General features: G+C 41.3%; 1 protein-coding gene, 1 long non-coding RNA gene and 1 other non-coding gene across 3 annotated transcripts in view; all 3 read right to left on the reverse strand.

Moving 5' to 3' along the window:
• LOC114035015 overlaps positions 1-5,952 on the reverse strand; it is an 8,651-nt gene extending 2,699 nt beyond the window's left edge. Inside the window, exon 1 of the long non-coding RNA XR_003568171.1 lies at positions 5,707-5,952. This is a non-coding gene — a long non-coding RNA (uncharacterized LOC114035015). The remainder of the gene's footprint in view (positions 1-5,706) is intronic.
• Positions 5,953-6,018: 66 nt separating this feature from the next.
• Positions 6,019-11,410, reverse strand: LOC114035240. Its single transcript, XM_027851308.1, has 3 exons — positions 11,344-11,410; positions 6,203-7,500; positions 6,019-6,060 (listed from the first exon to the last, which is right to left on the reverse strand). Exons 2-3 carry the CDS (start codon positions 7,361-7,363, stop codon positions 6,019-6,021), a joined length of 1,203 nt encoding a protein of 400 aa, XP_027707109.1. The 5' UTR covers positions 7,364-7,500; positions 11,344-11,410.
• Positions 11,411-21,432: 10,022 nt separating this feature from the next.
• TRNAN-GUU lies at positions 21,433-21,506 on the reverse strand. Its single transcript has one exon. It is a non-coding gene; the product is annotated as a tRNA-Asn (tRNA).
• Positions 21,507-21,904: the final 398 nt, after the last annotated feature.

Consider the following 21,904-nt stretch of genomic DNA (forward strand, 5'->3'; position numbering starts at 1 on the left):
ATTTCCATACATAAAAACATTTCCATACATAAAAACATTTCCATACACAAAAACATACAGCTGTCAAGTCAACTAAAAGGGTCATAAACTTGTAACTGGTAAGGCCCCTAGGCATCATTTAATCGCAACCTCAATTTTTAAGATAAAGAAACCCATGATTTAAAAAAAGGAAGATATTTGTCCCAAATCACAAAGCTAGAAAGTAGCAAAGCTGGGATTTTAATTCAGATCTCCCAACTTTAAATCCACAGTTCTTTCTACTAGATAAGGGGAGGGCAAAATTTGGTCCTTCTGTTTCTGTAGAGCCTGTGAGCTAAGAATGGTGTCTACATATATATGTAGATCTCACGACTCTTTGTCCACTCCTGCACTAGACTATATTATTGTCTATTTAACATAAAAGTATTTTTAGCTTGCAAGGTTTGATATTTTGATCCAGATAAGTGGTACAGTGGATAAAGTACTAGATTTGGAGTCAGGGAGACTCAATTTTCACATCCTAAGGCACTTACTGACTGTGTTGTCCTAGGTAAGTTACAACCTCTCGGGCTCAGTTTCCTCATCTGTAAAATGGGGATAATAGCATCTACCTTACAGGTTTATTGTGAGGATTGAACTAGGTGTTTGTATAGTGCTTTGTAAACTTTGTAAGCCTTAAAGCCCTATGTAAATGCTAGCTAGGTTGTTGTTTTTTGTTTTGTTTTTTTTAATTAATTCCAATGTAAATATGTGGGGAGTATTCTGGAAACACATACCTTGCTCCTTGCTCCTGACTGTAGAGGACATATTCTGACTGATGAATCTGGGTTTAGCACCACTTTTAACCCAGAAATCATCTCCTGCCACCATCAAGTCCTCCTTTTGTAGTCTACCTAATTAGGATGGTAGAAATTTCAATATGGTACTAGAAAAAAGAAAGGCGCACATGTTTAAATGTCCCAAGATAGATTTTAACAGCCAGTTGACCTGTGCAAACACGTACTTTCTTTTCCTAGTTCCCAAGTATTTGGGGAAGTTCTTGAAAGAAGGGGGTGAGGTACAAAGAAAAGAGGTTATTCCTCTACTACCCTGTTTGCTGAGGGGGTGCTACAGTGATGAAATTGCTTTGACATTTAAGCCTCAATAGCTAACTGTATGGTCAATTTTTTAATAAAGGAAAACTATTGTAGTCTACATTTCCCCTAAAATTCCAGTATAACAGAATAACTTCTCTTGTAGCCAGAAGAGAACCTGAGGGGTCTTGATGCAGCCCCCTGCCTCCAGGCTGGTGAATATTTATTACCAGTTCTGTGATATTCTGACTTTACATTGAAATAAGAAATACCCAAAGAGGCTAATTGCCTTTCCTAATTCCAATTCTTTAGTGACTAGATAAACATAGACTCTGTTTCTTGCATAGTGTAGGGAATATTCCTTCCCCTTTACTGGGTATATCTGCTGCAGTTAGAATTGGGTTTTTTCTTTTGGGAAGGATTTTACAAGAAGACCCTGTGCTATTAAAATGAAAGCAACTTGATCCCAGGTACAGTACTGGAGTCAGGTGACCTAGATTCTCCACCCAGTTCTGCTGTTCTCTTTGTTTTGGTGAGATCACAAAACTCCTGGGCTCAGCACTGCCTTCTGATCATAGGTTTTTATAGCTGTACCTTAGAGGCTAATGAGTCTAACAGACTTTAACAGATCCTTTAACAGACAAGCAATCTGAAATATAGAGAAGTTAAGTGAATTGCCCACAGTCACAGATTGTAAGTAGGCTGAGGCGGGATTTGAAGCCAGGTATTTCTGACTCCAAGTCCAATGCCCTATTCACTATACCTTCCCCCCCCCCCCCATCTAACTGGGCTCTTGTTGCTTATAGCTTTTTAATTTCTTTTGGGGTCCACTGTATACTCCTTTCAGGGACATCCTTCTGCTGTTCTACTGCTTTGTTTTCTCCTGTCTACAGTTTTCTGCTCTCTCTTTTTTCAGTGGGAAAGTCAGACTATCACAGAACTGCCCACTTGAGGAAATTACTTTCATGCTTCTAAAAAAAAATAGCTTCAATTTGATGAATTTTCTCATCTACTTCAAAATTTATCATATCTACTTAATTTATTCCAAATGAGATATTATTTTGATCCTCCCTATGGTTTCCATTTCCTTACCACCCACTCTCTCTTCTTTCAATCTTACTTCAGTCTCCTTTTTGGTGCTCACTAGAAAATATAGTGTCAATTCAAAAGTTTTACCAGTTCCCATTTTTTACTATAACTTTACAGCACTGTATAATTGTGACTACCCCTTCTTTCTTTAAAGATACTTTTCTTCCTTGACTTGTCCTTTCCTGACATTCCACAAAATCTTTAGATTACCAATTCTTGTGTCTCTATTGCTTCCCCCTCCCCCCAATCACATTCTACCTTGTAGATATCCTAGTGGATAGAGAACTGGGCCTGGGGTCAGGAAGACAAGTTCAAATGTGGCACTTATGGTCTACAAGGGGAGAGTAGGTACATATGCTGACAGGAAAGACAGTGAATGAGCATTTGTTTAGCACCTACTATGTGCCAGGCACTGTTCAAAGTGTTTGAGATACCATCTGATCCTCAAACAACTCTGAGTGATAGGCGCTATTATTATTATTCTCATTTTACAGTTGAGGAAACTGAGGTAAGCAGAAGGTGACCTCTCTACAGTCACACAGTCAGCATTTGAGGACTGAGGTCATATTTGAACTCAAGTCTTCCTGACTCCAGGCCCAGTGATCTAACCACTGAGAGATTTACAAAGTAGAATGTGATGGGGGCGGGGGAGTAGTACACATGTTACTCTAGAAAAATGTTTAAGGGATTTTTTTTAACTGGGAAGGGGAAAAAAATGGAAAGCTTTGTGGAAGAAGTGGTACTTGGACTAAAGTTTGAAATAAGAGGATTTTAAGAAGCCATGAAAAAGCAGACATACATTCTAGGCATAGAAGTTGGCCTGTGGGAATGTATGGAGCTAGAATAAAACAAATAACAATAACAATAATACTCAGCCTTTATAGAACACCTTAAAGTTTGTAAAATGCTTTACCTATGTACTCATTTAGTCCTCATAACAACCCTTTGAGGTGAGTACTATTATTATCTCCATTTTACAGATGGGGAAACTGAGCTTGAGGTAGGTTAAGTGACTTGCCCAGGGTTAGCTGGTAAAGTGTCTGAGGCAGGATTTGAACTCAGGTCTTCCTGACTCCAAGTCCAGGACTCTATCCTCTGCAGCAGATAGCTGTCTCTAGACAGAGAGTCCAGATCAGGATTGAAGGCAGCTAGAGTTTAGTTTGGTTGGAAGTGAAGAGAACAATGAGAAAGTAAGGCTAAAAAGGTACTATTTCTATCATTGATATTACCATTACTCTCTACCACCTGGGTTCAATCCTTCATTTATCTTTATATAAAAGAAGATAGTTACAAGTCCTATCTATTATTCTATTAAACATTTCTAATGCCTCCCTTCCTCTTCTCACTAACATTCCATCATGGCTCATCTAGATGACTTCAACAGCATTTGGGGGTGGAGGGGGAGGGGGAAGGTAAGGGAGAAAGACTGCATTCATCATTCTTTGGTATAGGGAATTCCCAAAGAGGAAAATCCCTTAACTAGTGCAAATCTCAAACTCATCTGCATCACCTTAGCTCTAAGGTTAGAGAGAGATGATTTCCTTAATTGGAAAGTTGAGAGCCTCAACAGCTTCTTAATTGGTCTTTCTGCCATCTTGCCTCTTCTCCAGGATACCAACACATTGATTTTCCTAAAACACATGAGGTATGGTATAACTTAATTCCCATGGCTCTAGTCCACTGCCACTGGGCTCCAGGACTCAGCTTGGCTACTCTCTGTGTGACCTTAAACAATTGCCTTTCCTTATTTTATAAAAGTGGAAATATCACAGGTACCACCTGTCTCCTATGGTTGAAAAAAATTAAATGATTGTGTGCAAAAGACAAACACTGAGGCATTATTGACATAGGCTCAATTCTTGCCTTTGACACACACTGACTGTGTGACCTGGAGCTCTCCATGTCTCAGACAACTCCAAGACCAAGTCAGAGAAAAGGTGCCAATCACAAAGTGTGTGTTGGGAGTGGGGAGAGAACAAGGAAGAAAACACTGAATTTAAAGCTGCCCTTCCCGTAGTTCTGTAATTTTCACTCTAGTGGATCACTTGCCTATAGGATAAAAGCTTAACTTCCTTTCAACTTTCAAAAGTTGAAAAAGTTTAAAAGCCTCAATTTGACTGGACTCTACTCATCCAACTGAAGACTGTCCCCACCACACTCTATACCGTTCTCCCTCCACATCCAAATGCTATGCTCAGGCTTGAATACGTCTACTCATTATATTCCCTTCTTCTTGGTCCGACAAATCTTCCAAGTCACCTTACTCTTTCTCAACTTAACTCATCTTTCAATGCTCATCTACCTCAATCTACCTTCTTTTACCACTCCAAACCATGTTAATCTCCCCTGCATGTGGTGAATTTGCAACCCGATTCTACTGCCCAACTGAATTGGGGACCCCTAAAAGATAGAGACACTTATCCTCTATCCCTACCACACACTTTCTGAGATGGTATGACAGAAAAAGTCAGTCAAATACACATAAGAAGCTTGCTGGCTGCATACCTAGATTATAGGCAGAGCCATAACTAGTCCAAGGCCACTAGCGCCTTATCCCAGGATGAGGCAATTTAGAGGGTACCACAATTAAACATATGTACTCCTATTCCAGGAGATAAGGGGAAGAATTCAGATGCTAGCTAAGAAAAGAGGAAGAGGAGAAAGGACACTTATAATCCTTATAGATGTAAAGGCAGCAGATCATAGTGCTCCTTCCTTTTTGTTTGGTTGTTTTGTTTTGTTTTGTTTTTGCTTATATGTACTTCCCCAAATTATTCACCTTCTCTCTTATCCCATTCCCAGACCTTTTTCCTCCCTTCATTTCCAAGCAGACTGCCTCTTTTCTGTCTTCCTTTCATAAACAGCAATAATTTCTCTATTCAGGTGTGAGAGTAGACATGGAAGGAGAATGATAATCCCTGATGCCACTTTTCTTCCCAGAGACTATGTGGGAAGGAATGCAAGGCTTCTCTAATGAAACATAGAATCATAGAATTAGAGTTAGAAGGGACCTTGGAAAGGCCACCTAATCTAGCCCCCTCATTTTTAGAGACGAAAAAATGGAGGTCCAGAAACAGTAAATGATATGTACAAATAATAGAAATACATATATGGAAAAGAGGTGAGATTTGAACCCAAGTTCCTTGAATCTGGACTTTGCATTCTTTCTACTGCACCTGCTAGACCCCAGATCTCATGTTTTTTTATTAGGTCTCTTTCAACTGACAATCTATTCCCTATATTTCTATAGTATCTCATTTTCCTCTCAAATGAATGTGAGTACTTCACAAAAGTTTTTTGAGGGCCCTAACTAGGACCCCTTGTTACATGCAGAGGTTGTTCCGAGTGCTAAAACTGCTAGCTATGGTTCTGTCCAAAAGCCTGTTGAAAGGCTCAAAAACAAAAAAGAAAAAAAGAAAAAAAAACAGAAAAAACCTTTAAATGCTTTTTTTTAAGTGTAAAATGTTATTGTATTTTCTCTTTCCCTATAGCACCACCATCATTCAAAAGTTGTTCTAGGCATTCCCAAAGTCAAACACTCTGAAAAAGATTCTACTCAGCTCACCTTTTCTCTTCACCACCATTCGTTTTTTTAGCAGCTCACCACAAGCAGCTTCATAGTAGTCTCTGTCCTTAAGCTTATGAAACAAGGGAACACTTTCATAGGCACCACTTTTTGTTTTGCTTTTGTTTTTTACAGGCCAAACAATTAGCTGGGGAGATGTAATTGTATGAGGTGGCTTCCAGATTACCCGATGACCAATCTCTTGGTAAAAGCCCTCATTTGAAGGGCTCACATCTCCCCGTGGGTCAACTGCTTCAAAAATATATTCAACCTCATCTAAATCTTTGTCATAATCAATATCATCTTCACCTTCTACTCCCCACAAATCTTCAGACTCGGCTTCAGAGAGACACTCTTTTTTCTTGAACAAGCAGGTTTTCTGGGGGGGATACTTAGGCAGGGCTTCCTGTTCCCTGCCTCTTTTGATAGGTTCTTTAAGCTTCCTACTTGAGTGAATTTTAGTATCTCGGACAACTAAACCACCAACCTCACCTACCATCATCACTCCCTCCTCCTCCTCATTATAGTGATGGTCCTGGATCTCAGCCTCTTGTTCAGTGCCCTCTGTGGTTTTGACATACGTATTCTTCTCAAGTACAATGTCAGTCATAGGCACATTGTCCAGGGAAGACTCTTCACTTCTAGAGGATGGCTCCACAGAGCTAACACTTGGGCTCTTTCTCTGAGGCAAGGGATGGATGCTCGCATCAACCTTCTCAAATCGAGCCAGCCAGGTGGGAGGGGGAATGAACTCATCCAATTCGTTGCTCCAAAACCCATCTCTTAACTTGGTCTGCCCATTGTGTCTATTTGGGCTGGGGGGCTCTTGACTCAGGTTATTGATGGCCTCCATGCTAGAACAAACTGACTCTGTTTGCTGGTTCAATTCTTGAGTAGACCTATTTGGTATCAACACTGACAGGCTTGAACTTGCCATTGAGTGGGCCTTTTTACCCAATCTGTTCAGCTCATCAGGTTGCCATTGGTTTCTGGTATCTAGGGGGTCTGAACATTTCTGAGTGGTTACACTTTCTTTATCTTTATCTAAACTTCCTTCCAGGCTAGGTCCTGGCATCTGGACCTCTTTATCTTGTACAGCTTCAAGATACTGTTTGGTCAGCATAGCACTAGCTTTGTCTTCTTCTGAACATTCTATGGTTGGCATTTCCTCTCCCTTATGAGGGGTATATAGAACTCCCATCCTCTCACAGGAGCTCACTGAAAACAAATCACACTGTACTATGTTCTCCGGTGCCATTTTGCCATGTGTCAAATCATAAATTGGGATGGTTTCTTTAAAGGATTTCCAAAGCTGTATTGCAGGAGAACCATCTCCATATTCTATTCTTACCTCTTCCTTTTCAAAGGCATATTTCCCTGGAGGAATGTTTCTGTACACTGTAGGTGCAGAAGAGTTCTTACTATGAACCTGTCTCTCTTGTACAGGGGAAGACAAACTGGTAACTTTTTTTCCAGAGGCAATACTAGTCATTCTACCTGTAATGCCACTCATATTGCAGCCATTAGCATCTAATGTTAAGACTTGTTGCTTTTTCAACTTGCTTTCAGGCTGTTGTGGATCAGTCTGGGTCTCTTTGGTTTCCATTTTTTTCCCAGAGCTGCTATAATGACAGAAACGTGCAACAGGCTGGAACATAGGAAATGAAGGCTGAGGATGAAAATACGGCCTTCTGTTCACTCTGGTGGGCACAGGAGCCTGTGGCAAGAGAAATCCAGGGTACTCATGTAGAGCAACTGAATAATATGGAATGTATGGGTTTCCATTTCTGAACCCTAGGGAAGAAACAAAAGACAAAAACATTTGTAGGTGAATTTCTACAGTGAGTTTAGTCTTTGTTTGTTATTCAATTTATTGATAAGAGGTCATTCTATGCTAATCACAAAACAGCTGAGCAATTTATATCTTGACTGCTGAAAGCTTTTTTTTCCCCTCAGTTTTCAACATTCACTTTTATAAGATTTTGAGTTCTAAAATTTCCCCCTCCCTCCCCAAGATGGCATGCAGTCTGACATAGGTTATATATGTACACTCATATTAAACGTATTTCTACTTTAGTCATATTGTGAAAGAAGAATCAGAACAAAAGTGAGAAACCATCAGAAAGGAAAAAAAAAGAGAAAATAATATGCTTCAATCTGCATTCATACTCCATGGTTCTTTCTCTGGATGTGGACAGCATTTTCCATCACGAGTCTTTTGGAGTTGTCTTAGATCACTGTATTGCTGAGAAGAGCCAAGTCTATCAGTTAGTCATCGAACAATGCTGTTGTTACTGTGTACAATGTTGTGAGTTCTTAGTCTTAACCTAAATTAAGTCTGGGCTATGATAGTCATGATTCTCCCTTACACTTGGTAAGATTTATGGGCCTGGTTAATTAAAGAAAAAGATGTGCCCTATCAGGGCTTCTGATTTTTATCATCATAAATCTACTTATTGATTAGGAACTTGTGATCTACATTGCCAAGTTGTTTTTCAGTTGTGTCTGACTCTGTTACTCCATTTGGAGTTTTCTTGGCAAAGATACTAGAGTGGTTGGCCATTTCCTCCTCCAGCACATGTTACAGGGGAGGAAACTGAGGCAAAGAGGGTTAGGTGACTTGCCCAGGGTCACACAGCTAGTAAGTGTATGAGACCAGATTTGAACTCAGGAAGATGAGTCTTAGCGACACCAGGCCTGGTTCTCTATCCAGTGTGCCACTTAAGTGCCCATATGTGGTCTATACATAATACTTATTAGATGTTTGTTCACAAGCAATTGAAGTACTGTAATCAGTGTTAACTTGGTAGGAGAAAAGGAGGGTGAATATCCTTCAGAGATAGGAATTGGCTTTAGACCTGGATGATCCAAGTTCCGACACCCCTGCCCCCCCCATGGTGCAATAGGGTGTCAAATGAAGCTGTAATGACAAATTGACCATATCAACTGATGGCTGTCACTTATACAATAACAGTCAGGAGACAGGGCCACAACTAAGAATTCTTAGGTTTGAATCAAATTTGGTTAGTGCATCTGTAAGAGACTAGAGGGGATGTAGGAATGTTGCATTGCAGATTAGAAGAAAGTTCTGAGTTTATTTTCTAATAGTCTTCAGAAAAGGAGACCTCAATAGAACTGAAATGATATTAAGTATTATCATGCTACAAGGCAAATTGTGTAGATAGTTTTCTGGAAAGGAAATTCTGGCTGAAAAATGTATAGACTAGGTTCATGACCATTATTCATAAAATTGAACTCATTTTGTTAAAGAGGAATATAATTGCCACTCCAGTGACTAATATTGTATCATAATTATCATGGAAAACACCTTTTTTTTTTTAACTGAAATTTTCTTAAACAAAGGCTATTCAGGGACTTATAGGATATGAATAGGTATTTTTAAAAGGTAAGGAAAAAGTGTACTTCTTGATGGCTCTAAAATTCTATAAGTGAGTCAAATTAAATGTTTAGACCTGGAAGGGACCTTCAAGCCATCTGATCCTAACCTCCCATCCAGGAATCCTCTCTCCAACAAGTGCTTGTTTTAGCTTGTACTTGAATGCTTTCAGGGATCAGGAAGTTACCACCTCTGAGGGATTCTGTACTCCATTTTTTTTTACCCATATTGAATCAAAAGTTGCTTCCCTAAATTGGCTTGGTTTCTACTTTCTGAAAAGATGCAGAAAAATTAGATTATTTTTCATATCATGATAATATTTCAAATATTTGAAGGTTATCCTCTGTCCCTCAATCTTCCCTTTTCTGGGGTAAAGATCCCCCAATTCTTTCAACAGCCTTAGATATTTCTTCATCCATTCTGGTCACCTAGTTTATCAGTCTCTCCAATAATACACTAATAAGGACTAAACATATTTTGCATGTGCTTTGTCCAGCATAGAGTACAGAGTACAGAGTTATTATTGTCATCTTTGTTTTGGACATTATACTTTTATTAATTTAGCCAAAATTTGTAATAGTTGTTATGGCCATTATGTCACATTATGGGCAGTCAACAACTCTAGTTTTTCTGCTCCCTAATGAAGCCAAGTCACATATATTATTGTTAAATCAGATATCTCTCTATATATTTGTGCAGTAAACTATAACCTCAATGCTTATCAAATTTAAACTTATCACATTCATCTCTATGAAATTTAAACTTTTTAGATTTAGCTTGTATTATAGCATATTTAAAGATTCCAAGAAATCTTATTCTGTGAAAGAAGACACAAGCTCTTCTTTTCAACTTTCTCATTCAAAGTATGGCATGTGTTTTTAATCCAAGCCACTGATGAAATTGTTGATTAAGGGAATGCAAAGGATAAAGACCATTGACACACTCTTAAAGACTTCCCTCCAGTTTGACATTGGTCAGTATTCTGAGTATTATGGTTAAGCTAATTATTAATATTAACAATAATCATTAAGCTAATCTACTCATAATATTGTCATCTAGACTGTGCTCCATCTTTTCTACCAAAAAAAAATTAGCCTCAGATTTCAGCAGTCTTCTGACAGTTTTGGTCTGTGACCTTGGGCAAATCACTTCACTTCACTTCACTTTCACTGGCCTGTTTGCCCATAAGTAAAATGAAGGTTCTTGACTAGATGCCATCTGAGGTTCTTTCTAGCTCTCAATGTAAGATCCCAATTTAATAGCCAAACAAAGAAATTAGATTAGATGTTCTCAGGGAGCCCATGTGTGTACCCTTGTGGTCACAAAACAGCACATACAGAGATAAAAGGCAAAGGAGGAGGAGGCAGAAGCCTTAATTCACAGGCACGGTTAAAGCTCCATTTATTCACATTTTCTCTTTCTTCCCCACAGGCCCTTCCGCTGTAGCTTTTTCCCCTTTAAAATTAGGTGTTTTCCTCAGTTTTTTTTTAAACTTTTCTGCTTTCAAGGAAAAAATAAAACCTACTAGAGCTGCCAAGAATGTCAAGGAACTCTCAAGGAGCATGGGATCAGCTGGAGCAAGAAGGAACTACTAGTTGAAGCACACCCTCAGCAATCTCTCACTGTAATGCTGTGGGGGAAACAAAGACAGATTCCATCTTATGCCATTTTCTTTAACTAGCACCATGGCAAGGCTAAAGATACTCCCTTCTTGTGGTAGGGCTCTGCTAGCTGGCTAAGAGTCTAAGGGCCAACACCATCCTACTTGGCTCCTTCTTAACTTTCTTAGCTTTTACTCCACCACCTTTCTGGTATCATTGCCAGCTGGTGCTCCAAGGCCAAAGAAACCCTAAATGCAACCTTCCTTTTTAAAAAACCTTCCAAACTACTTTCTCCACATGAAGACTCCTCTCCATTGTTTTCTTCTTATCAGTGAGCAAAATAAAACGGCGAAAGAATTGCACATAAGAAGAACCTTAGATTTCCATTGAATGGAAGCTCCAAATGGAGTTAAATGAAAGTATTGTTAAGACAGTGTTGTCAAGATTAGCCACCACAGTCTTTAGAAAGAACTGGGAATGAAGCTAGAGAAGGGAGGAGGGAAGAGAGAAGAGTGGAAAACTACTAGAAGAGGTAAGAGGAAAAGCTGGGGCAATAGGTAGAAAAGTGTCTATTGAAATATTTAAAAATATGCTTTTCATAAAGCTGCTTTGTAGGTTGCTAGTGGTCATTGGCCTTACCTGCTGCTGACACACAATAAGGATTATAGACAGGATTGAGGTACCACGGATTTGGGAATGGGGGTTGTGCTGTGGGTTGAGCATAAAAAAAAGGTCTTGCGTTGTTGCCTTCAGAACGTGATCCAGTTCCTGAAGCTGGTGAAGCATTCATTTTCTGGACTAAAACACATTTATGTTATTATAGGGACCAACATTTTGGTGTTTACTACTTTAAGGAGCTGTCTTTTCCTCCAAGACACTCCCCCCCCAACATACCCAATTTCCTCCTGTCTTTCCTTGCTGATCTGTTATCAATAACATCTCCAGTTGGGACCACACATGTTTTCCTCCAATCTCTACATTTTATTTCTACTAGGAGACAATTTAGAGTAAGTATAAGGTCTGTAAATGTGCTCCCCAGGTCACATTAGTAACATCATGATAACTTCACCATTCATTCCCGACTATCTTTCCCTCCCTACTCACATCAGTGGTCTTGTAGTCCTTAATGTGGAGGGAAATGGCACCCAACCTCACAGATCTCTGAAGCTGAATACTACAGGAGCTGGAAGAGGAGCCTTTTACCCTTAGCCCTCCCAATGACTGCCTTAAGGAGCACGTGTGAGGACAATCGGAGGGCACCAAGCTTTGTCTCTTAGTCCAGAGCCCTCGCCCTTCCAACATTTGGCCAAAGCCAGGACCAAGCCTCATTCGGACCCGGTCCGACGGGAAAGAGCAAGCGAAAAATCCAGGATGGTAGGCAGGCAGCCCAGACCCGGACCGATCCTACCCCTAACCCCTCCAATTCCAAATCATGCCTGGGAAGCCCTCAAGAGGCACAGTCGCTGAGACCTCCACTCTAAACTCAATTCTTGTTACCCAGGTGGCTGCAGAGGGCCCCGAAAAGGGGATGAAAGAAGGGCAGTTTTCTCTCGACTTACCTAGCTTGGGAAGGATACTAACTCTACTTACCTAATTTAGTAAATAGATGGAGCTTGACCAACTGGGAGCTGCCAGCCTGGCAAACTCTGGTGGAGAAGCAGCCCTCTGAGAGCAGGAAGCACCTTGTGCGTCCCTGCCGGGGCGAGGTTGAGGCTAGGAGCCCGAGTTCTTCACCACTGGTTGCCTATACTCTCCAGGCCTCTCGCTAGCAGGTGGCCCCGGTCCGGGAGCCCGGGAGATCAAACAGCCCCAGCTCCAGCTGCTCCTTAGACCAGTCCTCTTTTCTAACCAGCCGGTTCCAGCCCCTTTCCTCAACCTCCACCCCGGGCCAAGAGCAGCGGACTGGGAGCGCAGCGCTCACTCCCGCACACCTCCCCCAACCCCTCCCTCTCGCCATTCAAGTGGCCGCGGCCCCTTCTTCTTGAATGAAGCCCGCCGCATTTGTTGCGGGGGCGGGACCTATGGGCCTCAGGTGCCGCTGCCTGGAGAAGCAATCACGGTGAGGGCCATTGGCTTGTGAGCATCTTGAGATCAGGGAGAGAGACGGTTTCACTTTTTGTTCTGCTCTTCGCACTGTCTGGCACAATGCTGAGCACATAGTAGTGGGGTGGGCGTGGGGGAGTTAATAAATGTTCGTGAAGTCGAACTCGAGTGTTTTAGGGGCATTCGCGTATGTGTTCTGGGGTAATAAACAAAGGAAGATGAGTACCTTGAGGTTGACTGGTCTCAGCTGTGGAGCGTCTAGGCAGAGTCTCCTGACGTCCTGAGTGAAGCAATGACTGGATATCTGGGTTGAATAGAGAATAAAGAATTCTCCAGGAGGTGGGGCAGAGTTTGCCTTCTAGCATCACTGCGTCGGCAGGGTGGAAGAGACTTTGGCCTCCTTCAGCCAAACCTTTACTCTGCTCAGGCATTTTCTCTACATTACCCCTGATAACCTTTGCTCGAGCTCCTTCAGAGCTGAGGAACTCCCTACACAGGAGATATGTACACAGGAGGCACACACACACACACACACACACAAACATACTCATGCACACATTTTATTTCTGGACAGCTGCAATTATTAGAAAGCTCTTTCTTTGAGGACAAAAAAAAACCTTTCTGTCTGAAGTTTCTACTCAGTCTTTCTTCTACAAATATACAGAATAAATATAATCTCACTTCTAGATCACATCATCAAGGACTAGTTGAAAGAATTAATTTCAAAGCCAGAAAGACCTGGTTTCAAGTCATACAGATGACACATACAGCTGTGTGATTCAGATTCTTAAGACAAAAGCCCTTCACCTTGAACTTGAAGGTTCTTATTAGTTGTCTTTCTTTCTTTTTGAAATCATAGTTAAGTGGCTTGCCCAGGGTTACACAGCTAGTAAGAGTCTAAGGCCATATTTGAACTCAGTTCCTCCTGACTTCAGGGCCAGTGCTTCTTATTAGTTTTCCACTCTTTTCTCCTCTCCCTTCTCTAGCTTCCTTCCCAGTTCTTTCCATTGTACCTCATGTGACACTGGGGGGTCATAGGAACTCAGAGACCATCTAGTCGACTCTAATGCATGTTCCTTTGTCCCCTTCTTCTAAGCTTCAGACCCTCAAAAAGAATATGGTATTCTAAACACTCTGGAAAGAAACACAATACTCCAGACTTTTGTCTAAGATAAGCTTTTCTGGTAGCTTGTGGCTAATGATATTTCCTGTGTGTTTTTTTTTTTTACAGGGACTATTCAGGATCACAGATATAGAGCTAGAAGGAAACATAAACCATTTAGTTCAACACCCTCATTTTACTGAGGATAAAACAGAGGTCCAGAGAAATTTAATGATGTGTCCAAGATCACATAGAAATAATATTTAAACCTCAGTCCTCTAACTTCAAAGACAGTTCTCTTTCCAAGAAGAGAGGGAGAAGGAAAAATCAACCAGAACACTGACTGGTGATCTAAGAAGAGGAAACTGGCTTAAGGGAAAATATCCTGAGTTCAGTTTCAGATGTTGGGAAAACTATGTTCCACACATAGCATCAGGGTGTCATTGTGTAGCTCAAAGGGAGACAATAGATATCTCTAGCCTCTTCTCTCTCCACCCTTCTCCAAGGAAGATTTTAGTTTCTGCCAGGAAGGGAAATAGGAAGTTAGGGCAAACAGAAGCTTGGCCATCTTCCCTCTCCTCAGAGAGATGGGGTACTATGCTAGACTTATATTTATATGCTTCCTTAAATATTATTATTATTATTATTATTAGTCTAGAGGAGTTGTGGGGGTTTGGTTGCTGTTCAATATAGCTTCTGATCATTGTTTCACTATTGGGGGAAGCACAGGAGGACCATAAGTTATATATCCAAGGCAAATACCAATCCCACAATGAACACAGATAGTAATTATAAAAGAAATCCATTTATCCAATTCAACAACAAAACAGAAATCAGAGAAAGTATGCATAGAATATATATCAGACAATACAGAGTGAAGGAGCTTTCCCAATTGGAGTGAGGTAACATCTCAACCAAGACAGAGCAAGTCTCATCCAAGGAGATATTCCAAAGTCTCTTGTATGGTAATCTGGGGGTAGGAACATGAAAGAGGCTGCCGGTTTCTTCTCATGTCAGCTTCTTTTCAGAGTCTTTTCCTTCAGCAACCTGAAAGGAGGTTGGCATCTCCCATCTTCTCTCTTGAAGCTGGAAGCCAGAAACACCCAAAGTGACTGCAGAACTCAGAGAGACTCCAAGAGAGTTTGAAGAGGCAAAAAGACTTGGAGTGATCCTTGAGCACAGAGGAGTGAATCTCTACTCTCTCCTGCCTGCCCCTCATACAGAACAAAATGTTATCTCCATCAATGAGGAGGGAGTCCTATGCCAAAATGCTTTGGGACTGGAGTTACATAGACATTTATTTTGAGGTATTGTTGAAATATCTAGGTGGAGATGGCCTGTAGGCAGTTAGAGATATAGGATTTCAAGTGGAGAAAAGAGGTCAGGACTGGTGAAAGACTTGTTTAGTAGAGCAAAATGCCATTTTAAAGACTCTCCCATAACAAAGTCTCTTTGATTTGTCAAAATTCTAGAAAATTTCTTCCCTGGCGATGACAGTGAAGTTGATCAGGATGCCCTAGATCAATTGATTTCTCATCTGCCAAATTGATGAAATCACAGGAAGTAATGGGAAGGTAACAGAGACTCTAAGTTAGCCCTTTACAAGTTTTGAAAGAAGATGCTTCATCAAAACCAGTGGAATTAAAGGGTAGCTAACTAATGACTAGCCAAGGATCAGCCACATCTCTGGTGGAACGTGTATCTAGGAGTGTGATGGGAAAAGGGGCTTGTGTAATTTCCACATTCAAAGATAAAACCTGAGCAAATATTTTGGACCCTGAGTGTGGGAGAGCAGTACTGCCCAGGCTATGGTACAGTCAGCCCTAGACAGGAAGCAGTTAAAAGCCTTTCAGGAGAATGGCGCTTCAGCTGGTATCATTTTAGTTCATCTCACATGACATATTCTCCCCTTTCCCACATCCCCCACCTGATATCACTCCCTCCGTCTCCCTCCTGATGCCTTAGGGATACTACAATGACCTTGTTGTTAAAAAACATCCTTAATTTACCCCAGGGTCAGGATTGGACACTGATGTCCCAGGACTGTTATTTCCTATGAATGTTGTTGGGAAGGAGCGATGAAGATGCTCAAATATATTTTTCACTTCCCTTTTTTTTACTTGGGCATAAAGAACCTGGTACACAGACTCCAGACAGAGATGGCCCCTGGAGCACAAATGGAGAGTGAAACTGGGCCCTTGCTCATTCCAAACAGAGAAGAAACTGATTAGACTCTCTAAGCATCTTATAAATGCTCCATTAATTCCTCTAACCTTGCTGTTGTCCTGCATGAGGGCCTGACTCATATATTGTTTCCTCAGGTGTCAGGGGCAGGCAAAGCCTGGATATCTCTGAAGGTGGAGATTTCATTGGCAGGAGTCACATCCCTTTTGGATGGGACTAAAGAATGTGTTACTACTCTAGGCCTGCCTGGATTTCACTGCCCAACAGATCCAGGCCTTTGATATTTATTCAGCAAACAACATCCCTTATACCTTCTCTGCTTTTCTTGGGACATTTCCCTCAGATTTCTCTGTCAGATCCCAAGAAAAAGCTACTCCCCTTCTTTCAAAAAATCAGCCCTAGTCAACAGAGCTGGGACCTGGTGATTGGGGTTTTTCCCCTCTGTATTCAGTGGAAATGAATGGTTTTATAGGAATAAAGCATTCCTACAAGGCTTATAAACATCACCAGTAAGTTCATGTCTGTGTTTTTACCTTTGAAGGATTTTCCACTGATGAGGTAGACCCTGTCAAATTTCCCTTTCAACCCATGGAATTTCCTTGATGTGCCAGTGCAGTCTGTGCTGGGGAACTGGTACAAAGTGAACCTGCACATCCTGGGATTCAAGCTGTGGCTTGTGGACCCATAGTCCTCTGACACAGTTCTAAATCCAGGCACCCTTCCAAATAGTGCTACTAGAGTTCACCAACAGGATGTGTAAACTACTTCTCTGTAATTTCTCAGAGACTCTAGAAGTTTTCTGTGTTCTAACTGAAATATGGGGATTTTCACTTTTTTCTTGAGGTTGCATTTTCCTATATAAAGGTATCAGACTACTTGGACATTTAAAGGTCTTTTATCTTAGGACTTTTTCAGTCTTCATATTAATGATCTGGATGCTCTGTTAAAGATACATATAGGATAAAATTATCAAGGTCAGTTCTGTCCCTGATGGGAAAGTATAGCATGGCACAGCTGGTACTATATTTATAGAAATATGAATTTTAGGTATTAAACACTGTATACTTAATTCCAAAAGGGAGATTTGACTTAAGAGAAGCACATGTGCATCACCTGAGGCATATTTTATTGTCTTACTGGTGAGATTACACAGGTGACTTTGGATAACACATATGGGATAGAGGACCACTGAATTTAGCATTCAAAAATGGTCATACAGGAAAGAAGAGAACTAGGAGAAAAGGGAGAATCACAAAAATGAGTGGAGAGAGTATACAAAAAAGAGCAGGTGATCAACAGTATTCAAATGCAGTGGATTTGGAAATTAAAAGCTTGTTGGTAACTTGGAAGAGAATGGTTTCACATTTGAATGATCATGATAGAAGCCAGATTGCAAGGGATCAAGAAACACGTGGGAGGTAAGAAAATAAAGGCAAATAGTACAGACAACTTGTTCCTGGATTTTGGCTGTGAATGACAGGAGAGATATGAAAATGGTTTGAGGAGGTGGTTGGATCAAGTGAAGGTTTTAAATGATGACAGAAACACAAGCGTGTTTGTAGGCAATCAACAAATAAACATTTATTAAGTGCCCACTATGTGCCAGGCACTGTGCAAAGTTCTTGTTATTCAGTCATTTTAGTTATGTCCAACTCTTCATGACCCCATTTGGAGTTTTCTTGGCAAAGACACTGGAGTGGTTCACTACTTCCTCTTCCAGACCATTTTACAGATGAGGAAACTGCAGCATAGTCCGTTGTCTTCTGTAATCAAATAGGACCAAAATGACATCACATTATCTAGGTCAATGTACAGTATATTGGACTGTGGCTGATGAAACCAATACAAGCTTAGAAGGTTCCACCACAGGTCAACCACAAATAGTCCACATGAACACTTGGGAAGGAGATGTCTCCAAATTTGCACATCTCACATTTCCCTTGAGCCACTGCAATTCCACTTTGCTCTCTTTGATGTGAGTATGCCATGCTAGACAGTCCTGTGCCAGCATCTCCCATGTCTCACAATTGGTACCAAAGTTCTTCAGAGACATCTTGAGATATCCTTGTATTGCTTCTTGTGAGTGCTTGCCTTGTTCAAGTTCTCCATAAAATAGTCTTTTAGGCAAACAGATTCAGCAAGTCTGGTACCTTATCTTGCTACGTGATCTTCAGAATCTTACTAAGGCAATTGAAATGGAAGCAAGTCAATTTTCTGGCATGGTGCTGGTATACTGTCCAGGTTTCACAGGCATACAATTGTGGTCAGCATAACGGTTCTGTAGACTTTCAGTTTGGTGGGCAGTCTAACCCCTCTTCTCTTCCACACTTTCTTTCAGAGCCTCCCAAACACTGAGCTAGTTTTGGCAGTGCATGCATCAACTTCATCATCTATGTGTAAATCCCTGGAAAACATACTGCCAAGGTAAGTGAATTTATCCACAGCATTCAAAATTTCTCCATTTACTGTAACTGATGGTTCCATGTATGGATGATATGGATGGTATAGACGACTGGTGGGGAACCTTGTTTTCTTGGTGTTAATTGTTGGGCCCCAAATAGCACAAGCAGCAGAGAATTGATGCATACTCTGTTGCGTCTCAGCCTCAGAGGCTGCATTGAATGCACAATTATCTGCAAACAAAAAGTCATGCACCAATTCTCCCTCCACTTCAGTGTTGGCTTACAGCCTTTTCAAGTTAAATAATTTAGCATCAGTGGGGTAGCTGACCTTGATGCCATTTTTGTCCTTGTTGAAGATGTCTGACAATATCGATGAAAACATCATGGTACAAAGCATGGAAACAAACATATAGCCTTGTTTCACACTGGTGACTGGGAAAGCACTAGAGCATCAGCCATTATCCAGCTAGCGTGCCATCATGAAACTGGCTTACAATACTGATGAACTTCTCCAGACAACCAGATTTTGCCATGATCTTCCAGAAATCTTCATGACTGACAGTATCAAAAGCCCTGGTCAGATAAATGTACACGTTGTGTACAAACCTCTGTTTTGCTCCTGACATTTCTCTTGGAGTTGTTGGGCAGCAAACCTCATATCAAACATTTGCCCACCTTTTCTGAAGCCACACTGGCTCTTGGGTAGATGCCCATCTTCCAGGTGAAGGATCAGCCTATCAAGGAAGACTCTGACAAGAATCTTGCTGGCAATGGCTAAGAGAGAGACTCCCCTATGATTGTCACAGGACAACCTATTTCTTTTACCTTTATAGAGATGAACAATGAAGATATCCTTGATCTCCTGAGGGACAACCTACTTTTGCCATATAACCTGGAAGATTTCAGTCAGCTTTTGCATAAACAGTGGAACTCCTGCCGTGTAAATCTCTGCTGGAATGAAATCCACACCAGGTGCTTTGCCACATAATAGGACCTTAAGGGCCCTCAAAACCTCTTCTTCAGTTGGAAGTTCAGCTAGAGAAGGATTGATTTCAACCTGAGGTATATGGCCAGTGACTTCAGCATTGTTGATGACAGTTTGCTGAAAACACTATTAAAGTGTTCACTGGCCCTCTAGGTCCTTGGTTATGGCCTTTTGACTGAGTACAAGTTTTAAAGAACAAATCCTTTTATTAAGGGGATGTATTCTGTAAAGTTTGGATTCAGTCAAAGGGCCACACTTGAGGACCTAGAAGGCTACATATGGCCTCAAGGCCACAGGTTCCCTACCCCTGGTTCAGCCCATCTCTCCAAGATCCGGTTTATTATTATGATTATTCTTGTACCATGGTCCAAAGGGCTGCTATAGGCTTTCAACAGAAAAATCCCTCCCAACCTTTGTCCCACCCCAATTCCTTTTATTCTAGTAGTCTGAACGGAATTTGAACTGCAGATAAGCAATAAAAGTTGATCTCATGAGGGAGTAGAGATGGACAAAACCCATCAGGTGGAGTGTTTGGGGGGCTAGGGGGGTCTTAAGCTCATGTTGCAGTTTTCTATCACCCAAAGCTGAGTGTCAGGGAAATAAATGTATTTTCTTTCTGTAGTGACTGTCAAACAGGGATAGGTAGGTGTGCCCTGTCTCTGAGAAATTTCCATTTATGCTAGCTACATCTATTTGTATGGATTCTACCCAAGGTTCTAATGAAAAAAGATGACCCTAGAGCTTGATCTGAGAATGCTGAGAGATCTCACCTCTCCTCATCAAACTGTGACCATGTCTCATTGGTGGCTCAGGAAGAACTGAGTTCAAATCTGTCCTCAGACATTTACTAGGTGAGTGACCCTGGGCAAGTCACTTAACCTCTATTTGCCTCAGTTTCCTCAATTGTAAAATGGGTATGGTTTAATAGCGCCTTCCTTCCAGGGTTGGCATGAGGATCAGATGAGATAGTATTTCTTAAAAAGCACCTAGTACAATGCCTGGCACTATAGAAGTGTTTATTCATTCTCTGTACCCTCTCCACTCTGCCCTAGACGCTCCCACCCCCCTCCCCCAATTTGCAGATACACGGTTAGAGATTAGAAGAAAAAGTTGCAGGTTGGAGGGACATTGGCACACAAGGCAAATTGCCCTTTAAACAACTTCTTTAAGGGGAGAGAAAACATCAATAAATGAGCAGGGACCAGATCAGAAACATTCTGAGAAGGGGCCAATAAAGCTTCTCCAATACCGCCACCAAGACACCATCTTAAAAGATTAAGAATCCCTGTTTTAGAGAGTTGTCTAGAACGCTGGAGATTAGGTATCAGAGACAGGAAGAGGTCTCTATCCACTTCACCTTGCTGCCTCATATCAATAAATCTTCTTGGCGAAAGAAAGAACCAAGCCCACCTGGCTGCGAGGGAGATGGAGGGTGAACGGGATTGGGGTCCGGAGTGGTTGGTTGAAGGAAGAGTCACTCAAACTGGAATGTCGAGTTCCAGAGTCCCATCAGGTCTTGGTCGCACCACTGGCGCTTCTTGATTTTGGGATTTCCCGGAAGCCCCTGAGCCCTAAACAGGAGAACGTTCTTCACCTTGGTCCTGAGGTGGTAATCGTGGAGCCAGTCTCTGAGGAAAGGGCTGAGGTATTCTATTGGGAGAATCTCCAGGGTCTGACTGACGCCAACCCATTACGCGGCTTCTCTCCAGGTAGAAAGGGAGAGTGGCGATCACTACTATGGTCACCTGTAATAATATTCATGAGATGACTCAGGAGAGAAACCTGAGAGATGATCATAGAAGAAAGCACAAATTACTCCCCAAACACTTTATAACTCAGAAGAAGAAGTCCCATTCTCTCCTTTTTCCTAGAATAATCTGAGTCACATCATTAATTACTGTTCCTAGAATGAACCGTAAGTTCGTAGGGAGAAGTGTTTTTGGTGGTAAGTTTTGCCTATCTTCTCTGTATGAATAGAATGAAATACTTTTATTTTCTGCCTTGCAGTAAAACGTCCCTGGGTGGGATTGAACCACCAACCTTTCGGTTAACAGCCGAACGCGCTAACCGATTGCGCCACAGAGACTTTCGGATGTGCTGTCTACTTAAGGACTAACTATTTGAATTACAAAACGGGACTGTGGTTTTTATATTTCACTTTTCTGGGGAAGCCAAGAGTATACAACAGGTGATTCTGGATGTATTTAAATTTAAAGTCTTAGTAGGAGATCAACCAAGTGAGGAGGAGGAGGAATCAATGAACCACTGTGTCAACAGGACCTGAAGCCCCTGCTTCTCCATTTCTTTCTTCAAATTAGCCAAAATCCCAAGGCCAGACGGAACCTTTGGACCTTCACTGACATATATGGAACTGAACTCATCGACAAAATAAGGAACTTTGGGAAATCCGATTTTCTGCCTTTTAAACATTTGTGCCTTTTAAAAAGAGTCATCTTGAAGGAATGAGTATTAAAAAGCCCTTCA

Source organism: Vombatus ursinus, unplaced genomic scaffold (genome assembly GCF_900497805.2).
Source record: "Vombatus ursinus unplaced genomic scaffold, bare-nosed wombat genome assembly UNPS02009173.1, whole genome shotgun sequence".
NCBI classification, from domain to species: domain Eukaryota; kingdom Metazoa; phylum Chordata; class Mammalia; order Diprotodontia; family Vombatidae; genus Vombatus; species Vombatus ursinus.

Bases quoted from the DNA above. Each gene is read 5' to 3' on its own strand.
- LOC114035240 (XM_027851308.1), bottom strand. From the start codon at position 7,363: ATGTTCCAGCCTGTTGCACGTTTCTGTCATTATAGCAGCTCTGGGAAA. The intron at 6,061-6,202 runs GTAGGTGAGGTT...TCAAGAAAAAAG, and splicing joins AGGAGGAGGGAGTGATGATG to AGTGTCTCTCTGAAGCCGAG.